The sequence below is a fragment of the Aulostomus chinensis genome, chromosome 8 (assembly GCF_037954235.1).
Source record: "Aulostomus chinensis isolate RoL2024-O1b breed Wild chromosome 8, RoL_Achi_v1.0, whole genome shotgun sequence".
Classification (NCBI taxonomy): Eukaryota; Metazoa; Chordata; class Actinopteri; order Syngnathiformes; family Aulostomidae; genus Aulostomus; species Aulostomus chinensis.
The window spans coordinates 273072-297712 of record NC_141327.1 but is presented as its reverse complement, the minus strand read 5'-3'; the positions used below and the strand labels follow the sequence as shown (position 1 = coordinate 297712).

Genomic DNA, 24641 nt, shown 5'->3' with positions numbered 1-24641 from the left:
TGTAGTGGTTGTAGGTGTAGTAGAGGGTGTAGAAGTAGTTGGAGTAGGTGTGTGTATTTGATTGTCTGAGGTGAACTCCAGTCCTTCAATAATGAAGTAGAGCAGTGATTCTCAAGCTGAGGCATGCGTGCCACCGGTGAAACGTGAGCTCCCTCTAGTGGCACCTGCACCGAGGTCACGTCCACAGACGTGTCCTGGCGAGCTGGAGCCTGATCCCTCTGCTCCTGCTGATGTTAGCTGGGGAGGAAAAGGGGTGAGTAGAGGGAAGAGGGGAGGGGAGACAAGGAAGAGGAGGAGAGGGGAGGGGGATCGAGGAGACCAGCAGTTCTGGGACGTGGTTCTGGTGAACTCACTCCCAGGCTCTTGGGTTCTCCTCTGTGGATGGCGGCCCTTAGACGCTGCTGTTGGTCGCTCAGTTTGACCTTGTTGACATCCTGCATCACCTGCACCGTAAGGTCTCTGGAGACCGCCACAGCCATCACCTGCACATGGGGGGTCAAGGCAGCAGTGAACAACTATAACCACATGACACTGGTGTTTTCTGTTTGTGAGCGCGCACACATGAAAGGGGCGGAGCCAGAATTATTTGATTTATCAACAACATGGGATACAGATGAACATGAACATCAGCCACCTTCCTTTTCCTGGAAATCTTGAGGTGAGAGCCTCAAGTTACCTGGCCACGCCCCTGCAGCGGGACTGAAACCGTTCCCACTGACCCGGGTCTCCCCCACTGAGAGCCATCGGACGGAGTCCGTGAAGATGCCGAGATTCTGACGCAGCGAGTTCGTTAGTTTGTGTTAAGTCACGTGACACGTTCCCTGCAGCGGTCCAACCGTTTTTTACTCCAAAAGCAGTAACAAACTTGTCGTTGCTGACGAGTTGCGTAATGTTGGCGTGACTCCAAGGTTCCGACTCGCCAAACTCCAACAACATGATGTCACGCGGACCGACGTTGTTTTCTTGAGTGACGACATAATCGAACACATTTTACCTCTCAGTCCCGGACGGTCCACGTCTCGTCCTTCAGCGACCACTCCACGTTCCAAGTGTAGGCGTGCGCGCGCGCGTATGTGTGTGTGTGTGTGTGTATGGGGGGGCGCTTTATCTGGATGGGACCCCGCTGGACTCCTCCCTTCCGGTACCGGATCTCGGAGATCGCCCTGTAGTTCGGTTTGTTCTGCGTCCGGAACGCTCGTGGGGGACGCAGTAGCGGCAGTGACGTCATCGGTACCTGCAAAGTCCTGGACGAGGTGAGTAAGCGCGTGCTTTGATGTCACACGTGTCTCGATTTGAAACCATGAACATGAATTAATTAAGAAAATAAGTGTTGTTCGACTCCAAGGCTTTACCAGAAGATGTGAGGAGTACATGCAGGTAAATGTACTTGTAGTAATACTCTGTCCTGGTATCTGGTCTGGTCACCTGTCCTGCTGCCTCTCTGTCTGGTTGATTTCACAGCATTTTCTGTCCAACCACTGGACAAATGATCCTTCACATTCGTCCAGTCAGTATCCTGTGTGTCTCCATCTGTCCTGCTGCCTCCCTCCTAGTGGAGCAGGACTAGAACGTCCCTCTGAGTAGAGTAGGACTAGAACGTCCCTCCTAGTAGAGCAGGACTAGAACCTCCCTCCTAGTAGAGCAGGTGTAGAACCTCCCTTCTAGTAGAGCAGGACTAGAACGTCCCTCCTAGTAGAGCAGGACTAGAACCTCCCTCCGAGGAGAGCCGGTGTAGAACCTCCCTCCTAGTGGAGCCGGTGTAGAACCTCCCTCCTAGTAGAGCTGGTGTAGAACCTCCCTCCGAGGAGAGCCGGTGTAGAACCTCCCTCCTAGTGGAGCTGGTGTAGAACCTCCCTCCTAGTAGAGCCAGTGTAGAACCTCCCTCCTAGTAGAGCAGAACTAGAGCGTCCCTCAGAGTAGAGCAGGAGTAGAACCTCCCTCCTAGTGGAGCAGGACTAGAACCTCCCTCCAAGGAGAGCAGGTGTAGAACCTCCCTCTAGTGGAGCAGGACTAGAACCTCCCTCCTAGTGGAGCAGGAGTAGAACCTCCCTCCTAGTAGAACAGGTGTAGAACCTCCCTCCTAGTAGAGCAGAACTAGAACATCCCTCAGAGTAGAGCAGGACTAGAACGTCCCTCCTAGTGGAGCAGGTGTAGAACCTCCCTCCTAGTGGAGCCGGTGTAGAACCTCCCTCCTAGTAGAGCCGGTGTAGAACCTCCCTCCTAGTGGAGCAGGTGTAGAACCTCCCTCCTAGTGGAGCCGGTGTAGAACCTCCCTCCTAGGAGAGCCGGTGTAGAACCTCCCTCCTAGTGGAGCAGGTGTAGAACCTCCCTCCTTGTAGAGCTGGTGTAGAACCTCCCTCCTAGTAGAGCAGGACTAGAACCTCCCTCCTAGTAGAGCAGAACTAGAACGTCCCTCAGAGTAGAGCAGGACTAGAACGTGTAGAACCTCCCTCCTTGTAGAGCCGGTGTAGAACCTCCCTCCTAGTAGAGCAGGACTAGAACCTCCCTCCTAGTGGAGCAGGACTAGAACCTCCCTCCAAGGAGAGCAGGTGTAGAACCTCCCTCCTAGTGGAGCAGGAGTAGAACCTCCCTCCTAGTAGAGCTGGTGTAGAACCTCCCTCCGAGGAGAGCCGGTGTAGAACCTCCCTCCTAGTGGAGCCGGTGTAGAACCTCCCTCCTAGTAGAGCTGGTGTAGAACCTCCCTCCGAGGAGAGCCGGTGTAGAACCTCCCTCCTAGTGGAGCCGGTGTAGAACCTCCCTCCTAGTAGAGCCAGTGTAGAACCTCCCTCCTAGTAGAGCAGAACTAGAGCGTCCCTCAGAGTAGAGCAGGAGTAGAACCTCCCTCCTAGTGGAGCAGGACTAGAACCTCCCTCCAAGGAGAGCAGGTGTAGAACCTCCCTCTAGTGGAGCAGGACTAGAACCTCCCTCCTAGTGGAGCAGGAGTAGAACCTCCCTCCTAGTAGAACAGGTGTAGAACCTCCCTCCTAGTAGAGCAGAACTAGAACATCCCTCAGAGTAGAGCAGGACTAGAACGTCCCTCCTAGTGGAGCAGGTGTAGAACCTCCCTCCTAGTGGAGCCGGTGTAGAACCTCCCTCCTAGTAGAGCCGGTGTAGAACCTCCCTCCTAGTGGAGCAGGTGTAGAACCTCCCTCCTAGTGGAGCCGGTGTAGAACCTCCCTCCTAGGAGAGCCGGTGTAGAACCTCCCTCCTAGTGGAGCAGGTGTAGAACCTCCCTCCTTGTAGAGCTGGTGTAGAACCTCCCTCCTAGTAGAGCAGGACTAGAACCTCCCTCCTAGTAGAGCAGAACTAGAACGTCCCTCAGAGTAGAGCAGGACTAGAACGTGTAGAACCTCCCTCCTTGTTGAGCCGGTGTAGAACCTCCCTCCTTGTAGAGCCAGTGTAGCTGAAGGTGACCTGCTGGAAGGAGAGACAGACGGAGGACAGGGATGCAAAGATGGAAAAGAAATAGAGATCGAAAGTAGAAAGAAAGAGACAGGAAAGAGGGAGACGTAGAGAGAAAGGAGGGAGAGAGAAATGGAGGAATGCACAGAGACAGAGAGGAAAGAAAAGAGGAACAAAGGAGGGAGAGAACTTGACAGACTGATGGGGACCTGAACAAGATGGGAGCAGAAGGGGATCCAAGAGCCAATCGGGCCTGCAGGTGTCACGTCCCTCCCCATGTGAACGACCCACCTGAGGGTCCACACCCTTGGTTTGTGGGTGTGGTGTCCAGGAAGGTGGGGGGCATTTCTAGTCTTGCTGTTGTGCTGCCCTTCCTGTCAACCCTCCCACTAACTTGAGGGCACCACCAAACCTCTTGCAACCTTTGAGTGAAGGGTTTTCACCTGCGCGCCCCCTCTGCTGGAGAGCAGGCGGTTCTCGTGGTGGTGGTGCTCTCCTTCCTTCTTTGCTGGTTTTGCTGACTCATGTTGGACAGCGGGCACGCAGGATAAGGAGGTAATCGTGGGTTTAGCTTTCACGGGCCGACTGTGGCGTGGTACCAACAGGGATGAGGCCGCCGTGGCGTGGACGGAATGTTCCTGTCACTTCTGCAGGCTCTCGTTACCCCCCCCCCCATGTTCTCCTCTTCCTTTGCTCTTCCTCCTTTGGCACATCTGCTTCTCATCTCACAGCATTCCTGTTTTCCCAAGAGGATTCTGACGTGTTTTTTATGAACCAACACTCTCCCTCACACTCTTTTTTTCTCTTGTTCTGTGCGCTGTTTGTCAATCCCTTCTTCCTCCCGGACACACACGAGGTAAACAACCCTTGCTCCACTTGCTCTTCTTTCCTTCCTGCTGCTCTGCGTTCCCACACAGGAGTTGTGACGAGGCATTCAAGTGAAATCTCCTATCTCGTGTCTTTCACTTAACCACAGGCAGTCGCACTGCTCAGTTCATAGTTATCTGGGAATTGTTCAGCCAGTGTCCGTCTGAAAAACGCTCCTTTTATAGCCACCATTACTCCTTGACCCATGAAACACAAGGGATCCTCCCCCTGAAACTGGAGGGCAGGGTTGCCAGCAGTAATGCTGCTAGCTTCCAGCCAGCTGGTCCGTCCATTCAGCCACTAAATGTTTCAGGGTCCACTAAGCTGGGACTCGACCGTTTCAAATCCAGCCAGTGAGTTGAAGAGGCGGAAGCAGTGCTGCTGACGTTTAAACGTGTAATTGCTATTAAGTAGGCTTTTGTCTGTCCACCGTTCTACTGACTGTGATGAAACCATCAGAAAATATAATTTGTAAATAACTACATTTGGTGTCTTTTTAAATTGTTTCTCTTTTTTATAGTTGACAAAAATGGAAAAATGTTTGTTTTGTTTTGTTTTGAGCCAAAAAACCTCAGTGATCATGGAGGGACTGTTGTGATCCGGCTGTTCGCTCCAGTCGTGCGCAGCTCTCCCTCAGGCTCCTGCAGTCTCCCTTCTGTGGAAAAATGTGAGTAGTGGACTCGCGCGTCCTTGATATCCACCACTGACACTCCTAGATAGGACTGTTAGTGATCACATCCTCAAGCTGGAGCTCAGTGGAGCTCAGTGGCTCATCACTCACCGTCTACAGGACATTTTAGACACTTGTGGCCCAAAGAGGTGGATACGAGGAATCAGAGGGTCGAGACACTGGTGTCAGAAGGGAAATCTCGTTTTTTACAACTAGCAATCGTCGTCCTCCGTTACAGAGCGTGAAGACAGACTGGCGGTGTGTGTGTGTGTGTGTGTGTGTGTTCATGTGGCGTGATGGTTTCACCCTGCTTACCAACAACAATTCTGAGTCTCACTCATTGTAAGGAAGAGCCCTTCGTTACGGCAGTAATGTATAAAGGTTGCACCGGGGTTGTTTTTAACAGGATTTCACAATTAGCACATCACTTTAATAACGGCGCTTGCACTTTGAGATCAGCACTTTATTGAAGTTGCACAGTGAAGTTACAAAGCGGATTCGCACGTGGTTACCTATTCAGATAATGGCATCTCTGTTTATTGATTTTGCGTATTTATTTCAGTAATTATTTAACCGTGCATTGGTGGCGGTGGTCCTCGGGCGGATGCGGCTGCGCCGGCGTCGCTCCACCTATCGAGAGAGAGCGATGCGACGATGAGGATTGAAGGCATCGCGCAGCAAAAGGAGGTTTCGTGGTGCCAAAGCTCCGTGGGGTAGAGTGCACTAGTGTGCCAGTGTTCAATAGTGCCACTTACCTTTCTGTTGTGTCCTCCAGGAGTCCGTGTCCAAACGAGTCCGGGCGGGAACGATCACCATATAAACGTTCCGGGAGAGACCACAGTCAAAATTGAGAGGGGGTGTTGTCGCTATGGTTAATAATACAAATTTATTATATTGAGGGTTTTGCCAATTTTTAATGAACTGTAATAATAAATCATATGTAAATTTTAGAATGTTAATTTCTGGGGGTGGTTGATGTGGTGTCAGGAGCTAAGAAAGCTTTCTGTTGAGAGAGGGAGTCCCCTGCCCTTGGTAGGGGCTATGGGGGAACATTGTCAAGCGGGTATAAAAGGCACCAGTTTCCATCTACCTGGGATGATGGTTGGACCTCTGTCACGACCGATTGTATTTGTCTATACACCTGATTGTCTGCTGAGAATAACGAGTCCCCTTGTGAAGAATTGCTAGACTGGCCCCCTTCTGTCTTGTTCCATGCCACCTTCACCTTGACAGCCAGCGGTTGAGCGACGACATGTGGCTAAACGTGTGGTTCCTGGTCTGATGAGGCAGGGGTCCAGAGACACTACGGAGTCCAACATCGTCTTCTCAGATGTACACACTGACTCAATATGAATTTTGGTGACCTCCGACTGGCGTAGTCGGATGTCATTACTGCGGCGTGAATAACTATTTTATCGTATTTCGCCAACAGTTTTAAATTTGACTCAACGGCGCCCCCTCTGGCCCTTGTAATACACTTGACTATGGCTGCCGGTGTCGCTAAGTTCACGTTTCTCAGAATGGAACTTCCAATTACCAGGGTTGTTTTCTTGGCGGGTGTGTCGCCGAGTGGAGAGAACCTGTTAGAGACGTGAACTGGTGGTTGGTCGCTGACCGCAGGCTTAGGATGATGCTTCCTTCGGACAGTCACCCAGCCGCCCTGGTTTCCCGGCCGCTCGGGAGCTGCCTGGGGAGCGCTAGTCGGGGCTAAGCTTAGGCGGTCCGCACCAGCTAACGGGGACTGGCTAGCTCTAACAGCTAATTGTTTGGATCCATAGGTGCCGAGTCACTGCCCGTCCAATTCAACCTCGCTAAGCCCCGCCTCCAACGCTACAAACAAACTACATTTAACACACTTATCAGTACCACTAAAGGAGGCTGAGGAGGAACTGAACAGTGGCCCACTGAGCAGGAGAGAGGAGAGCGAGAGAGGGAAGCCATCGCTAGCTTAGAGTGGAGAGTTTACAGAAATAAAGACTGTCGCTACAAGACAGACGGTCTTTAAACTTCGGCCAAATTAAGCAAATAGATTTGTAGTTTGTGCAGGTAATTAGTCAACGAATAAGGAATTAGCGGGGATGATCACACTTAAGCTAGCACAGCAAGCAAAGCACTACGTTCAGCAACACACAGAAAAAGAAAGTGAGGTCACACGCTTACAGGTAGAGGGAGCTCCACAGAGCCATGTCTCAGTGAAGCACACTCTCCTTGCATCCTTGTCAGCACAGACAGTTTGTCCATCTTGATGGACGGATTGATGTTCGTGATGAACATGATAAAAGGCTGAGTAACGTGGAATAGTGTCCAACACAATGAAACATTGACCAACACAAGGAAATACTGAGCAACAAGAAGAAATAGTTACCAACATGATGACACAGTGACCAACACAGTGAAAGAGTGACCAACGCAGTGAAAGAGTGACCAACGCAGTGAAAGAGTGACCAATCCATCCAACAGTGGCTGCCTGGCAACCACATTAGATAAGTCAGCAGCAGGCGGATGTTGAACATGTCTAACTTCTCCAGGTCTGGAGACTAGAGTTGCCGCTGTTCCTGTATTTGGTTGCTGGCGAGTTACACAGTGGGGGTGGATCTGAAGGGACACAGTCCCCTCTTAAAGCAGAACTTCTGCAGCTGTCGATTGAATTTGTCTGTCAGGGAGCTGCCTGAAGTATTTGTGTGGCCGCTCTGTGTCAGGTGTGCCCTCAAGCCCCCTGCTGGCAACAAGTGCCACATTCTGTCTGTCTAAAGGACAATGAGATCCATCAATAAAAGAACAATTCTCTGGCTTTGAGAAAGCAAACACAAAACAAATGCAAGTCCTTGTGAATAGAACCCATTATTTCATCACACTGACACTGTGAATGTTTAAGGCATAATTACATACTGTAATGAAAACAGTAGCACACCAGTGGTGACCTCTGCTTTTTGATCGTTTGGGTTGTTTTATCTGACGTAGGCTTCCTGTTTTGCAGTATCATGTCTTCTGAGGTGCCAGCAGCTGGAGCCAGGTTACAGCGCCTCTCCTGGTTTGACCCTGAAGCTGCAGCGGTGAGACCACAACACACCCACTGAGGCTAAACATGTGTAAACATATGTCTACACAGTTTACATGCTGTACTGGTTTTACACGCATTGCTGTTTTTACAAACTGATTTTTTTGTGACCAATGACACTCACACACCAGCATGACAGTACAGATCCCACTGATCTCATTGGTGGAGGGACGGTTGCTTGATGAGGAGAACCAGAAGACAGCAGACGACCCTCACAGAGCAGCCTGGGTGACAGTGACACAAACGCTCTACGTCTGAGGGAGGGACGCCAGCTGTCCCTCAAATACAGAACCGTCCCTCATTTGGGAACTAAAAGATCTGTCCCCTCAGGAGGAGGGACGCACTTTGTCCCTTATCTCTAAATCTCTGTCAGGGGGAATTTTATTTTAACGAAAGGAATCCCGCGGCTCCGACTGGCTGGTCCCGTCTCCCTCTGCCTGTCTGGAGTCATGTGCTTCTTGTTAACCAATGAGAAGCGCTGATGCTGTTGATGCGCCCTCCTGGACGCTACCCAGTCAGACTCCAGTTCACCTGGACGCCAAAAAAACAGAGACTTGCAGAAGTAGAGGAGTGAGTGGGAAAAGACAATGAATGCTGCAAGCAGTGCACCACAGCAGAGATGAGGCTTGGTTCTTTTGTTCAGATTTGTTTAATTTACTTGTACTCTAAAGACTGGTACACTGGTGAAAGTACTTTGCACTTCGTTGATACTGAATAAAAAAGAAAGGATCAAACTCAGTGAGTATTTGTCATCATGCAGGGGTCAAATACTGGTTAAGTCTAAGTGGGATGCAGCTGTGTGGCTGTATGCTGGTGTACCAGTATGTACCCAGCAGCACCATCCCTACACATTACAGCCTTCGTAGAAGTTGCCCCTTTCTATCACAGCCTGAAAGTACCAGTCGTGTGGAGACTTCAGGTGGGATCCCATCATTACCTGCTGCACAAGGTCTCGTCTAGCTGGAAGCGTGTGCCTCACATCCTGCCTTCAACACTCCCACATTCAACCATGAATGGTCAATTTATAGCAGCTGATGGATGAATGACGATAGGGGCTCCGCAGGGGAAATAATCATGGCAACAGCCACTAGGAGGAGCCAGAAAAGCGGACCATGAGTCAGTATGCACAAGCGTCACAGCAGTATTCATGTGTTTACAGCATTTAGACTGATGGCCCAATGGATGATTGTGTGAGAACTCGTTGGCTTCATTTACAGACTTCAGAACCAAGGAATCTGGCTCGTCACAGCATTCAGGGCTTTTGAAGCCCAAGTTTGATGGTTGAGAATCTATTTGCTGATGTGTGTCAATCACGTCTCCTCCCACTCATAACCAGCTCAGACACTACAAGCGAGAAGCGCCAACTCCATGCCACATTGAGATGTGAAGCTCACTGTTGTAATTCCTCTTTCTCTGCCCTGCCCACAGTTTTTGGTAGGTGGGCTGTACACGTGGATGTGGCATCTCAGTGGCCCTCATTGATCAAAGAAATCAGCGTGCGACAGGACTCGGGTGAGATCTACGTAACCTGCGTGCCACACCGCTCCCAGCGTAAGAACGAGCGGCTGGTGATGAATTCGGCGGCTGAAATCAATCCTAATTATCATATCACGCCTCTATAAACGCAAAGCCACACCCCTAGCGTTTATGACACAGAGAGACCAAGCCGGCAGAGAAAAAAAATCTTTTCAGAGGCTGAAGTGGAGACACTCAGGAGTCTGGTAGCTGCGCACCGTTTAGTTTTGCTGGGTGGCCTGAAATCAATCAGGTATAAAAGGCAAGAAGAGAGAAATTACAGCTGCGGGCAACAGCGTTCCCACAGTCCATCGGACTAAGAATGTTCAAATTTCTACATCTGTGATGGTGAATAAAGCATTTGATGGTGAAACATTTGATACAACTGGGTTTTACCCACTTTGTATAAAAATTGTTTTATTTGCAAGAAGGTCCAGAAGAAACGGTCCAACCTGATCACATAGAACTGTTGGAGCTGTCCAACAGTCAAAATAATAATTGTGTGTAACTCATGAGGAGAAGACTCCGACCCTGCAGCTCCCCCTCCTGTAACCGAGGACCTACGCTGCCGTCAGAATACTCATTCTGGCATCACTGATTACTTGAACATTATATATTAATATTTGCGATTGATGTAAGTGTAATCATTCACGCATGGTGGCGTCGGACGCACACGGGGACAACCAATCACGTTTGGAAACCTCATAAAATTCCCTTTTAATCCCAGTTTTCTGAGCATCATGATACAGGAATTGAATTCACTCAGCAGAGAGGGACTGATTGCCCTCAGAACTGCTGGCATGGTTGGGCTGAGTGACGGCTGGGTGATTCCAGACCGATCACCGAGCCCCCGCTGAAAGGGGCCAAAAACCCCAAGGAGGATAGCACCTGCACTGGTGCAGGTATGGCGTTGGAACGCTGGGTTTCTCTCAATTGGGGTTCTAAGTTGTGGCATCACTCCAGGAGGAGATGCCTCGGGAGACAAAAACGACCCATTAGACACTCATCACTCTCCTGGAATAAATCTTGGTGGTCCTGAAAAACGCTCTCTCAGCAAATGCACGGGTTCAGGTCCTCTAGCAGAGCCAGATCTGCCATCGCTGAGCCTGAACGCCTCACAGCCAAAGCCGCCGTTTAAATAGAAATCGACTGAAGTTCCACCTGTCACATCACGGATCTGTTGATATAAAAATTGCTTTCAAGTCCAGGATTGAAGACCCTATTATGTTTGCTCAGCAGAGCAACACATCAGCAGCACTAAAAACACCAAAAACACCCACTAACCAGTGTCCCAGCCCCCCCAACACCCATGAGGCAACTGGGCCAGACGGCCTGGAGCCAGTTTTCACATCCACACCATTCAAAACCTGGTCCTGGACTGTGCTTGCTGTCAATGAGCACCCATTATGAGCATCATCTAATTTCACCCCTGAACATGCATGAAATTCGGCACACTTGTCCAGTCTGGCTAAACATTCACTAATCTAAAAAAGACAACCCAAAAAGTCAATAGCGCCACCTAGGGAGCCACACAACTAAAAGATAATTGGGGATAATTTGCAGCGCTATAACTCCTCCCACGAATGTCCCACAAACATGGGACCAACACCGTTGGACTCGTCTCATCAAGACCAACAATTCCTACACTCTGACCTCTCACCTGTCTACAACAGAATGTCCACAAATTGGACAAAACTGTCAAAATGAGGACTTTTTTTACTCCCCCAACAAAATCTATCTCCTCCTAGGGCATTCATGCTATCGCTTCCAAACTTTCACACTTTACTCTCCCAACTGTGCTGATTAAAATTTATTAAAAGTTTTTATGTGAATTACTGGGTTTGGATTTTACAAGCCGTCAAAGTGGGGGAGACCCGTTTCAGCTTCCAATGGAAGCCTATGGGGAGACGGTGTCCTCTAAGGTACATACTGTCAAACAAACGCTTCTCACGTCTACACCATCCATCCCACAGCTCTACCAACCACACCACTGCATTCCTGACAAAAACCCCTCCAAAAACATGGTGTTCTGTGTCCCTCTGGACCAGCGTATGCCGACTTCGTCCTCTTGTCCCACTCCAGTCCTGGTGCTCCTCCTCTCTCTCCACTCTAGCACAGATCAGAGACAGAGCAGTGGGGGAGGGGTTCTTAAAGGGCCAGCTCTCAGCTCTGCTCTCACTCTAGCACAGATCAGAGACAGAGCAGTGGGAGAGGGGTTCTTAAAGGGCCAGCTCTCAGCTCTGCTCTCACTCTAGCACAGATCAAAGACAGAGCAGTGGGGGAGGGGTTCTTAAAGGGCCAGCTCTCAGCTCTGCTCTCACTCTAGCACAGATCAAAGACAGAGCAGTGGGGGAGGGGTTCTTAAAGGGCCAGCTCTCAGCTCTGCTCTCACTCTAGCACAGATCAAAGACAGAGCAGTGGGGGAGGGGTTCTTAAAGGGCCAGCTCTCAGCTCTGCTCTCACTCTAGCACAGATCAGAGACAGAGCAGTGGGGGAGGGGTTCTTAAAGGGCCAGCTCTCAGCTCTGCTCTCACTCTAGCACAGATCAAAGACAGAGCAGTGGGGGAGGGGTTCTTAAAGGGCCAGCTCTCAGCTCTGCTCTCGCTCTAGCACAGATCAAAGACAGAGCAGTGGGGGAGGGGTTCTTAAAGGGCCAGCTCTCAGCTCTGCTCTCACTCTAGCACAGATCAGAGACAGAGCAGTGGGGGAGGGGTTCTTAAAGGGCCAGCTCTCAGCTCTGCTCTCACTCTAGCACAGATCAAAGACAGAGCAGTGGGGGAGGGGTTCTTAAAGGGCCAGCTCTCAGCTCTGCTCTCACTCTAGCACAGATCAGAGACAGAGCAGTGGGAGAGGGGTTCTTAAAGGGCCAGCTCTCAGCTCTGCTCTCACTCTAGCACAGATCAGAGACAGAGCAGTGGGGAGGGGTTCTTAAAGGGCCAGCTCTCAGCTCTGCTCTCCACTCTAGCACAGATCAAAGACAGAGCAGTGGGGGAGGGGTTCTTAAAGGGCCAGCTCTCAGCTCTGCTCTCACTCTAGCACGGATCAAAGACAGAGCAGTGGGGGAGGGGTTCTTAAAGGGCCAGCTCTCAGCTCTGCTCTCACTCTAGCACAGATCAGAGACAGAGCAGTGGGGGAGGGGTTCTTAAAGGGCCAGCTCTCAGCTCTGCTCTCACTCTAGCACAGATCAAAGACAGAGCAGTGGGGGAGGGGTTCTTAAAGGGCCAGCTCTCAGCTCTGCTCTCGCTCTAGCACAGATCAAAGACAGAGCAGTGGGGGAGGGGTTCTTAAAGGGCCAGCTCTCAGCTCTGCTCTCACTCTAGCACAGATCAGAGACAGAGCAGTGGGGGAGGGGTTCTTAAAGGGCCAGCTCTCAGCTCTGCTCTCACTCTAGCACAGATAAAAGACAGAGCAGTGGGGAGGGGTTCTTAAAGGGCCAGCTCTCAGCTCTGCTCTCACTCTAGCACAGATCAGAGACAGAGCAGTGGGGAGGGGTTCTTAAAGGGCCAGCTCTCAGCTCTGCTCTCACTCTAGCACAGATCAGAGACAGAGCAGTGGGGGAGGGGTTCTTAAAGGGCCAGCTCTCAGCTCTGCTCTCACTCTAGCACAGATCAAAGACAGAGCAGTGGGGGAGGGGTTCTTAAAGGGCCAGCTCTCAGCTCTGCTCTCCACTCTAGCACAGATCAGAGACAGAGCAGTGGGGGAGGGGTTCTTAAAGGGCCAGCTCTCAGCTCTGCTCTCACTCTAGCACAGATCAGAGACAGAGCAGTGGGGGAGGGGTTCTTAAAGGGCCAGCTCTCAGCTCTGCTCTCACTCTAACACAGATCAAAGACAGAGCAGTGGGGAGGGGTTCTTAAAGGGCCAGCTCTCAGCTCTGCTCTCACTCTAGCACAGATCAGAGACAGAGCAGTGGGGGAGGGGTTCTTAAAGGGCCAGCTCTCAGCTCTGCTCTCACTCTAGCACAGATCAGAGGCAGAGCAGTGGGGGAGGGGCTCTTAAATGGACAGCTCTCAGCTCTGCTCTCACTCTAGCACAGATCAGAGACAGAGCAGTGGGGGAGGGGTTCTTTAAGGGCCAGCTCTCAGCTCTGCTCTCCACTCTAGCACAGATCAAAGACAGAGCAGTGGGGAGGGGTTCTTAAAGGGCCAGCTTTCAGCTCTGCTCTCCACTCTCTGATCAGACTCAGGCTTCTAACTCCTCAACTACAAGGCTAAGGGGTGGCTGTGAGAGAGCCTATCCCAGCAGCCTTCCCCCTGGACAGGTCACCAGTCCATCAGGGCCAACCCATAGAGACAGACAACCATTGGCTCTCCCAGCCACGCCTACGGTCAATTTAGAGTCTGGATTAACCTGGTCCCCTCTTGATGTCTTTGGACTGTGGAGGAAGCTGGAGTACCAGAGAGAACCCACGCAGGCTGACCACTTCACCACCGTGCCGCCGTGTATTTTTAATATACACATAAAATCAGAGCGCAAATTTAAAGCTGTGTCGGTGAACTTGTTGGATGACCAGGACTACCACTGTCTCACATGTGTACAAGTTGGCATGAAACCTGTAACATGTGTCTTACTGCCAATGTTTGTGTCCTTGTAGATGGTGACCATCTTAGTGGGGCTGTTCCAGGTGCTGCTTGCTGTTCCACTGGCTTATTCTGACCACACCTTGCCAAAGGTCTTCATACTGCCACTTGTTTTAGGGATTCTAGTAGGTACCTCCTCATTGTCAGTCTGAATATCAGTTGTCAGCACTCAGAACAAACTGTTTTATGTGATGAGAAAAATAATCTTAACACTCAAAAAGGGTTCAAATGTAAAACTACAGCTGCATGGTGGCAGGAAATCAAATGCTTCGACTCAGTCTCATGTCAAAACGTGAAAAGGCTCCGTTTGTCCACAGGTCCAAACCTATCAGTTCTACCATAAAGGCCTAAAAATTGTGAAATGTGTACGTTTTTTCCCCCCTATTCTTTCCTATTGGAGCACTGGTAGGTCATGTGACTCTTTCATGCGAGCCTCTCAAAACAAAAACATGGTGGCCGCTCCTGTCATTGTCAGAGGAAAGTTCCTTATTCCAAGAGAGTTTTGATTTAATAAAGCATTCTGATGACATTTCTAGCGAGAAATATGCATTTTGTTTTCATAATCTTCGCTCAGTTCTTGTGTATAATCTTTGGTTTGTTCATTATTACGATGAATCTTTCACCTCTCGGAAGAGAGTCGTTACAGTGCCACCTTTCTGCTGTTGCTATGGTGGTTGCTAAGGACGCTACTGGCGTCATTCCAAGTTTTCTGCAGTTGTTATGGTTCAAACCACGGAAACCTAAATGCCGTTTATGTCGTTGTATTTTGTCGTTCCATTGCGTCGTTATCTGAGTTGATAATGTATTTGTGGGATTGTTGACAGCATGTGCTGTGAATTTCAGCCATCTAGGTGCTAAGCACATGCTACTCTTGGGCATTATGCTATAGTATACTAGAGTGTGTTGTTCTGTCCTCCATAAGGATCGCATCTGTGCTGGTTTGACCCCCCTAAGTCCTTTCTGCTGTCTGTAAAGGGCGTGGCAAAGTCCAGTAAAGTCTATCAATGAAGCATCATAACTGGTCAAAGTTGCTCCAAATGAGATGAGATTTCTGGGAGGAGTTCACACCTCTGCCAGAAACCAATATTTAAAACTTTGAAGCCCCACCTCCTTCCTGAAGCTTCCTGTTTGGGAGGGGGTTCTAGAGTTATTCCACCAGATTATGATTTTATACATTTTAGAGGCCTCACAGTTCAAGTTTCAGGTCTGTATCCACTGTAGAGGCCAAATGAGAGCAAAAGAGCAACAGGGTCAAAGGTCAACAGGCCTTATGTCTCAGCCAGGCCTCAAAGGGTTAAGTGAGCCTTTTGGAGCTCCGTTGAAAAAAGGCCTGACACCAATCTTGTTCAGGACCAACATGAAGAAGGATCTTTGGAACATTTTCACATCTTTAAGACCGCCTTGACTCCTTTTTATAGCAGGAGGCACTGAACAGCACAAAGCTGCTATTGCAGCCATCAGGCCTCATTTCTGATCAATGATTATTGTTGAAACAAAGCTGAATATCAATTATTGATTCTTATTGTAATCATTTTGAACACCTGATAAGAGAAACACAATAAAAACATTTGAAAAGGAAGGATCAAGGTGTTGTTGTACTGCAATACTACAGTACAGCGTCAGAGACATTCAGTTATTGATTGCCTGAATGATTGATTTCCCCCAGAAGAGGAACAGCTTTGTTGGAGCAGTAAAAATACACACATCAGAACGACAAAAGTTACACTGGAAAAGAAATGACATGACATTACCAGCACAACATCTGAAGAACAGTTAGGATCAATTTAACTGGCCAGATAGTTAGGATTTCTTTAATGATATCCTTGATGAACCCAGACATCAGTGTGGTTTGTTCCACTCAATAATAAATCTGTAAATATAGCGTGAACTCAAAGGCCACCTCTGAGTGCAGGAGTTCGCCTGTGACGGATGTGACGTCAGCAGACTGCCATTACTTTGAATCATTGTTTCTATTCTTAATGCTGATTGGTAGATCTGTAATGGTAACAAATGGACTTTGTAGGTAGAATAAACATCCAGAAATTAAATGAATTTGTTGATTGTCTTATTAATCAAAAGATAAAGTATAACATTTTTTGGTTTTTTTTCCTCGGAGTGAGCGAGGAAGCAGATATATGGAATTCCAGGCGCACTTTCATCTTATTTTTATTGAACAGCTGTAGTCAACAATCCCACAAACAACAACAAACAAGCGTAGCTATTTTATATTTTGATGGTGATTCCTGGGCCAATATGTGTCCTTTATTATTTTATTAGTCAACAATCCCACAAATACATTCACAACTCAGATAACGACGCAATAGAACGACAAAATACAACGACATGAACGCCATTTAGGTTTCCGTGGTTTGAACCATGACAACTGCAGAAAACTTGGAGTGACGCCAGTAGCGTCCTTAGTAACCACCATACCAACAGCAGAAAGGTGGCACTGGAACGACTCTCTTCCGAGAGGTGAAAGATTCATCGTAATAACGAACAAACCAAAGATTCTACACAAGAACTGAGCCAAGATTATGAAAACAAAATGCATATTTCTCGCTAGAAATGTCATCAGAATGCTTTATTAAATCAAAACTCTCTTGGAATAAGGCACTTTCCTCTGACAATGACAGGAGCGGCCACCATGTTTTTGTTTTGAGAGGCCCGCATGAAAGAGTCACATGACCTACCAGCGCTCCAATAGAAAAGACTAGGGGAAAAAAACTGTACACATTTCACAATTTTTAGGCCTTCATGGTAGAACTGATAGGTTTGGACCTGTGGACAAACGGAGCCTTTTTACGTTTTGACATGAGACTGGGTTGGATGCTTGGAGCAAACTGCTGTGACTGCCAAGTGGAGAACACAAGCATGTATTTTGATTACGACTAGAAAACTCAGATCTTTCCAAACTCGAACCATTTGTATGCATTGGTTTATATTTGTAATAATGTCCACGACTTTTCATTCATTTTCTAGATGTATTTATTATCATTTATTCTAGATCAATTTAAAGATTGCCAGTAATGGAGGACAGACTACAGTCCCCATAGAAGCACCTCCCAGACTTGGTGCTCACTTGGACAGCTTCTCCTCCATCGACCTGTCAGAATTAACTTCTGCAGTCGGTTCCTCCAAGTCAGCCACTTGTCTGCTGGATCCCATCCCAACAAGCCTCCTTAAGGATGCCTTCCCCCTAGTCAACACTTCTATATTAAATCAAATTAATCTTTCCTTAGTCACAGGTTATGTGCCACAGGCCTTTAAGGTGGCTGTCATCAACCCTTTACTTAAAAACCTTCTCTTGACCCAGATGTGTTAGCCAACTATAGGCTGATATCCAACCTCCCCTACATCTCCAAGATCCTTGAGAAGGTTGTCCTGGAGCAGCTACATGAACATCTGCACAGCAACGAGCTCTTTGAAGCCTTCCAGTCTGGATTCAGGGAACACCATAGCACTGAACCAGCACTGGTCAGAGTCTCTACTGATCTTCTTACAGCTTCAGACAGAGGTCTCGTCTCTGTCTTTTTGGACCTCAGTGCTGCATTTGACACCATTGACCACGGCATCCTGCTACAGAGACAAGACCATGAAACTGGGATTAAGGACCCACCCTAAAATGGTCCTACTTATCTGACAGGTTTCAGTTTGTTAATGTTAATAATGACTATTCAGAGTACAGCAGAGTTACATATGGTGTACCACAGGGTTCAGTTTTAGGACCGATTCTCTTCACTCTTTACATGCTCCCATTAGGTGACATAATCCGGAAGCACTCGATCAACTTCCACTGTTATGAGGACGACACACAACTTTACTGGTCGATGGAGCCAGACGACACAAGCCAGCTTACTCATCTGCAAGACTGCCTCAAAGACATTAAATCCTGGATGTCCTCTAACTTCTTACTGCTAAATTCAGATCAAACTGAGGTCATCATGTTTGGACCTAAACCCCTCAGGGACACCTCTCTAACCAGATCACTACTCTAGATGACATCACCCTGACCCTGAGGACAACTGCAAGGAACCTTGGAGTCATTTTTGACCATGACCTTTCCTTCAGCTCCCACATAAATCATGTGACCAGGACCGCCTTCTTCCACCTGCAGTATCGCTAAGATTAGGAACATCCTTTCCCAGAGTGATGCTGAGAAACTGGTGCATGCATTCATCACTTCCAGGCTGGACCACTGCAACTCTCTCCTGTCAGGATGTCCCAACAACTCTCTACAGAGTCTCCAGCTGGTCCAGAACGCTGCAGCCAGGGTTCTGGACCAGCTGGAGACCACATCTCTCCACTTTCGCTTCTCTCCTTCCTGTAGGATCTAGAATCGACTTCAAAGTCCTTCTGCTGACTCATCAGGCTCTCAATGATGAAGCTCCATCCTCTCTGAAAGAACTCATTAGTCCCTCCTGTCCCACCAGAGCACTCCGCTCCCAGAATGCAGGTCTGTTAGTGACTCCCAGTATCTCTAAAAACAGACTGGGAGGTAGAGCCTTCAGTTACCGGTTCCTCTACTGTGGAACCAGCATCTCTCCATGGGTCAGAGAGGCAGACACTCTGACTACTTTTAAGTCCAGGCTTAAGACCTTCCTTTATGACAGAGCCTTCAGTCAGGACTGGTTCAGGTAGCTCTGAACCAGTGATAGCTATGCTGCTACAGGCTTAGACTGCTGGGGGACACATCAGGTTACATGGAGCCCTTCCCTCCTCTCCTCTCCTCTCCTCTCCTCTCCTCCCCTCCTCTCCTCTCCTCTCCTCTCCTCCTTGGTGTCTCTCAGTCTCTCTGTGTTTCCTCAGATTCACCAGAGCTCCATCTCTCTGCTACAACCGCCACCTGCATCACCCCCCCCCTTTATCCCCTACTATTACACCAGCCTGCGCTCCCCTCCCATGAACCAGTCTACCATCCAGTCCCCCATCAAGCTGGCTTGCTCTCCCTGCCTCCCCTTCCAGAAGCTTCCTTCTTCAACTGTTATTAGCATTTCCATGTTTCCTCCATTCTGTGTAATAAACTCTTTTCTTGTCTGTACCAACATCTCCTGTCCGTCTGTCCCTCCTGGTGAGGGATCCTCCTCCCCTCCTCACCCTGAGGTTTGTCCCATTTTTCCCTGTTAAAGGTTTTCTATGGAGTTTCTCCTCAGTCGATGTGAGGCTCTGAGGGCAGAGGATGTTGTTATGATGCCATGAAGCCTGGAGACAAACTGGTGGTCGAAACAGGCTCCAAAGAAACCTGCCTTGCCTTGCCTTCTACTCCAGAGCAGAACTTCCTGATACAAACAGATGATCTTAGATCTGCAGGAAGCAGCTAAATGCTACAGGATAAGATATAGCAGCATATTTCTTTTATGCTTCAAGTATAGTGAAAAAATATTTTGACTAAACAGTATTGAAATCGTGTACTTAAAAGCATACACTAAATACATTCATAAAAAGATCTTCCCTCCTGTACTTGGGAAATACAGCAGAAGTAGTATTTTTCATGTCTGGGTTCCTGTTTTGTTATTTGCAGCACATTCATGTAAAGAGAAACAGGCTCCTGCCAGCGGTGTAAGACGCCATCGACTGTAGCCATGTGCCAGTAAAGAGAGTGAAGACAGAGTTAGTAAACAGGGACTCCAGGATAGAAACATTGGTGGGAAACCTAATAGTTCCTACTGTCCCTCTGACAGTTGGCAGTATGTAGTTGACATCAGTATGTATGTAGTTGACAGTATGGGGTCTTGCTGTAAGCAAGTGTGTGTGTGTGTGTGTGTGTGTGTGTGTGTGTGTGTGTGTGTGTGTGTGTGTGTGTGTTTTTGCGCACGCTGCAGATTGTGGCTGGAGGATCCTTCACCGTGGCACATGAGAGGCACCCCAGCAGACTGCTGGTACGTAACATCATCCAGTCATGGGCTCATACATGTGTTCATCCTGTCAGCAAACCTCTTGGCAAGCAGCAAGAATCCACCCTGAGCTTCTGAGGGAAAGTCTGACTTATATTTCTGCATCCATGTAACAAGCAGAGTGTTTTAGCAGTTGTGATCTTGATTATGTGTCTTCTTCCTGCATGAATAGGGGGAGAAGTTCTGCACTGTTGACTTGAAATCTGCTTTCTGTTGGTCATGCTGCAAACACCTCTTTTCTTCAGCTGGGAACAAGTACATGCTAGTTAAACCTCATGGCTGCTTTACCGGTAGAAACTGCTCTTTGTTTCTCCGAGAGACAACAAATGCTCACAGCTGCACATCCAGTGTTTATCTTATCTGCTGAATATTTGACAACACATTATTTGACGGTGATGATTTTTTGTGTTTTCATCTAGAAAAGATTTCTCAGAAACTCTTGAGCCTTTTGAAACCATTGTGATAGTCCTTGTAAAAGTACTCTGCATGAACCTTTGGAGGCCTTTCTGTCTGAACGTTCAGGACAGGTGGGAGATGGCCTGAACTGTCCATGACACATCTCACTAGTTTTTACTGTCCACCTTCTAAGTTAAATGTGAGAAAATGTCATAAAAACAATGCAGTAAAACCACCTGAAGATATTTGTGGACAGTGGCAGGGTCACCCTGAACAGGAACCCCTTTTAAATGTAACTTAAGCAACAAGTAAAAGATTTCTCTTGACACATTAAAGATAATTATTCGATATTTGATATATCGATTTGATATATCGATATATCTTGTCTCGTCAGCCTCCCCTTAGCAGGGTCGCGGTGGCAGCAGCCTCAGCAAGGAAGCCCAGACTGTCCTCTCCCCAGCCACCTCCACCAGCTCTCCTCGATCTGAGGTTCAACTGTTGCCCTGACCCTCCTCTCCAGTCCCCTGGCGTAGACCTTTCCAGGGAGGCTGAGGAGTGTGATCCCCCGATAGTTGGAACACACCCTCTGGTCCCCTTTCTTAAAGATGGGGACCACCACCCCAGTCTGCCACTCCAAAGGCACCGGCTCCGATGTCCACGCAATGTTGCAGAGACGTGTCAACCGAGATGGCCCCACAACATCCAGAGCCTTGAGATACCCAGGGCGGATCTCATCCACCCCCGGAGCTCTGCCTCCGCTGAGTTGTTTCACTGCCTCTGCGACTTCTGCCCCGGAGATTGGACACCCCCCCCCCCCCAGCACTCCCCCAACTCTGTTTCCTCCATGGAATACGTGTTGGTGGGATTGAGTAGTTCCTCAAAGTATTCCTTCCACCGTCCAATTATCTCTCCAGGTGACGTCAGCAGCCTCCCGTCCCCACTGTAAACTGTGTTGGCAAGTTGCCCCCGTCCCCCCCAAATGACGAACGGTTTGCCAGAACCTTTTCAGAGTCGACTGATAGTCATTTGCCATGGCCTTGCCGAACTCCTCCCACACCTAAGTTTTGGCCTCAGTGAGCGCCATGGCTGCTTGCTGCTTGGCCTGCTGGTCCCGGTTGGCTGCCTCTGGAGACACACAGACCAGCCACGCCCTGTAGGCCTCCTTCTTCAGCCTGATGGCTACTGCCATGACCGGCCCCAGCAGCATTTTGACCGCAACTCACAACAGCCGCCTCGATAATGGCAGAGCGGAATATAGTCCATTCAGACTCAATGACCCCTACTGCCCTCAAGGTGCGGTCAAACCTCTGCCAGAGGTGGGAATTGAAGACCATCCTGACAGGTTCTTCTGCCAGGTGTTCCCAACAAACCCTCACTACTCGTTTGGGTCTACCAGGTCTGTGCGGTGTCTTCCCTGCCACCTGATTCAACTCACCACCAGATGATCAGTTGACAGCTCAGCTCCTCTCTTCACCCGAGTTTCAAGAACATACGGCCGCAAATCAGATGATACGACTATAAAATCAATCATAGACCTACGACCTAGAGTGTCCTGGTGCCACGTGCACCAATGGACATCCTTGTGTTGAAACATGGTGTTAGTTATGGACAAACTGTGACTCGCATAGAAGTCCAATAACTGAACACCACTCGGGTTCAGGTCTGGCTTGCCATTCCTCCCAATCACGCCTTCCAGGTCACGCTGCCATTGCCCACGTGAGCGTTAAAGTCCCCCAGTAGGACAATGGAGTCCCCAGTCAGGGGCTATCCAGCCCACTTCCAAAGGGACTCCAAAAAGGGTGGGTATTCTGAACTGTTGCTTGGTGTATAAGCACAGACAACAGTCAGGACCCATTCCCCGATCAGAAAGCGCAGGGAAGCAACCTTTTTGTCCACTGGGGTAAACACCAATGTACAGGCAGAGAATCTGGGGGCAATCAAAAATCCCACCCCGGCCATCTGCCTCTCACCTGGAGTAACTCCAGTGAAGGAGGGAGTCCAACCCCTCTCAAGGACTTGGGTTCCAGACCTGGAGCTATGTGTCGAGGTGAGTCTGACTATATCTAGCCGGTAATGCTCAACCTCTTCCACCAGCTCCAGCTCCTTCCCCACCAGAGAGGTGACATTCCATGTCCCAAAAGCCAGCTTCCATGTCTGGGGATCAGAAATCCAAGGCCCCCGCCCTAGTCTGCTACCCTAACCACACTGTACCTGACCCTTCTGGTTCTTTCTGCAGATGTTGGGTCCACGGGGGGACGAGTCCATGAAACCTTTTCAGGCTGGGCCCGGCCGGACCCCATGGGCTAAGGCCTGTCCACCAGGTGCTCGCCCACGGGCCCCTACCCTGGGCTTGGCTGCATGAAGGGTCTGTTGAATCGTTCTTTGTCTGGCCCTTCACCTAGGACTAGTCTGCCTTGGGTGTCCCTACCAGGGGCAAAATGCCCCTGACAGCATCCTAGGGTCCTTAGGGCACTCAAACTCCTCCACCATGATAAGGTGACGGTTCCAGGAGTATGAATACAACATATAGGGTTATTGTGGCTGCCATAGACATCCAATAATAATAAATTTTTTCATCTAAACATCCTATGTCAGTTTGTGACTCTTTACGTGTCTTTTGTATCTAGTAATTTACAGTAACTTTCACTGCCTTAGGGTCACAGTGTCGGTGTTTCTAAGAGATTCAATGTGGGTCTTGACTGTCCCTTTCCACAGCTTCAGGGTTGTGCCTGCAGTAACGTGGCTGGCCTGCTGGTGGCGCTTCTTGCCTTCTGCCTCTACTGCCTCCGCCTCAGTAATGAATGTGGAAAACCCAAACTTCTGTGTCTTCTGCATCGTAACAGAGAATACGGGTATCACATGTATGGGTGTGCCGAGGAAGAGCTGGTGGTGAGTGTTCTCCCAGCTCTGGTTCTGATGGGCGGAGGGTCACAATTTCATGATGGAAGCTGTACCATGAGACATGTGTGTTCACTTTCCTGCAGGCGTACTGTTGGAGTGTGACGCTGCTGCTGCTGCTCTGTGACATCAGCGCCATGATGCTGCACTGCCTTCTGTCTTGCTCTGCTCTCAAGACACTCAAAAAGGACTGATAGCACACACACAGATACACACACAAATACACACAAATACACACACACGCACACACAGACACCCCCCCACACACACACACTTAAAAATGCTTCTTGATGTCATTGACTTCCATATAGAAAAGATATAACTTGCAACTTTTTATATATTTTAAGTGAAACTTGTCTTATATATGAGAGTCAAACTAGATACAATCCCTGATGTGTTCGCAAATAACCCTAGCCCTGCAGTTATCATGAACCCAGTGAAATTAGACTACAGCCCAGGTCCACCCTCAGAATGCTGCCCCCTTCCGCTAAGTGGCCCTAACTCTATCCCTACCTACCCACAGTTCACATACTGGTTACCATAGTTTCTAGAGGTTTTCTGTAAGCTTGACAGAAGCGTGAATGCTGCTGGGCTGGAGAACGTGCTAGATGGCTTCTTATGGATGGGACGACACATTATTTGAAAGAGAGAAGTTGTAAGAAATCTCATTATATTCTCTTATTACCTGCCATGTTTCCTCAGCTCACTGTTTAGCTCTTACATTTCAATTAACCTTCTGACTGCAGGTTTAACAAATGTATGCCATATTGTCTTTGTATTACTGGAATTTTTCAAATAAAGATGATGGGTTGTCCCTGTGAAACGTAGACATGCTGTTGGTGTTGTCAAGGTAACGTGGGGGCCCATTGAGAGGACCCTGCCATTTATAGGTAGGCCATTTGAGCCCTTCCAGCCTCCCTCACATATTCACTTACCAAGTCAGGACAATGAAGTCTGTAGTGGCTCAAAGTTTAGGGTTTCAACGCAAGGTTAAGCTTTTAGGAATCAAAGTCAAAGGTGCATGGCTCAAGGTTTAGGGTGTAAAGTTTAGGCGTTAAACTCAAGGTTTAGGGTTTTAGGCTCAAGGATTACAGATTAAGCCAACCATGTGTTTCTCCTAATGTGCTTCCATGACAGCATATTTAACTGGTGTTAAAAGTTGCTCTGCTGGCTGCTTCCTTTGTTATAACACATTAATGACTGTCAAAGTTGCTGTCACAAGGAGCTGAGGGACAGAAGTGTCTCCTGTACTGTCAGAGAGGATGCTGCGGTGTTTCTCTGCCGAAGGAGCTCCACAAAACAGACTTCTGGAATGTACTCAGAAGTTTGCAACATCTTCTCTCTCCTAGTTTTTTTTTTTTTTT

The 24641-nt window shown here is 48.8% G+C and overlaps 2 protein-coding genes across 9 annotated transcripts in view; one reads left to right on the top strand and one right to left on the bottom strand.

Moving 5' to 3' along the window:
* Positions 1 to 2086, bottom strand: part of tmem176 (transmembrane protein 176) — an 8143-nt gene extending 6057 nt beyond the window's left edge. The window contains exons 1-2 of one of the 5 annotated variants that reach the window (XM_086210358.1): positions 995 to 2086; positions 354 to 482 (exon numbers count right to left, since the gene is read on the bottom strand). In XM_086210358.1, the coding sequence (XP_086066484.1) occupies positions 354 to 479 (126 nt within the window). In that variant the 5' untranslated portion in view covers positions 480 to 482; positions 995 to 2086. The other 4 variants (XM_086210360.1, XM_086210359.1, XM_086210356.1 and 1 more) reach the window with 4 other exon arrangements.
* LOC147256770 (uncharacterized) lies at positions 744 to 24641 on the top strand. 4 transcript variants are annotated; one of them, XM_086210354.1, is made up of 7 exons: positions 744 to 1253; positions 4831 to 4936; positions 7917 to 7992; positions 14104 to 14214; positions 19912 to 19968; positions 23095 to 23268; positions 23364 to 24641. In XM_086210354.1, the coding sequence occupies exons 3-7, from the start codon at positions 7921 to 7923 to the stop codon at positions 23469 to 23471; spliced, it is 522 nt and encodes a 173-aa protein (XP_086066480.1). In that variant the 5' UTR covers positions 744 to 1253; positions 4831 to 4936; positions 7917 to 7920; the 3' UTR covers positions 23472 to 24641. The 4 variants fall into 4 exon arrangements, with proteins under 4 accessions (XP_086066480.1, XP_086066479.1, XP_086066478.1 ...); XM_086210355.1 differs by lacking the exon at positions 744 to 1253 and adding an exon at positions 4027 to 4258; XM_086210353.1 differs by lacking the exon at positions 4831 to 4936 and having other exon boundaries at positions 14104 to 14181.

Bases quoted from the DNA above. Each gene is read 5' to 3' on its own strand.
- LOC147256770 (XM_086210352.1), top strand. From the start codon at position 1,072: ATGTGTGTGTGTGTGTGTGTATGGGGGGGCGCTTTATCTGGATGGGAC. The intron at 1,254-7,916 runs GTGAGTAAGCGC...CCTGTTTTGCAG, and splicing joins CCTGCAAAGTCCTGGACGAG to TATCATGTCTTCTGAGGTGC. The intron at 14,215-19,911 runs GTAGGTACCTCC...CGCACGCTGCAG, and splicing joins CACTTGTTTTAGGGATTCTA to ATTGTGGCTGGAGGATCCTT.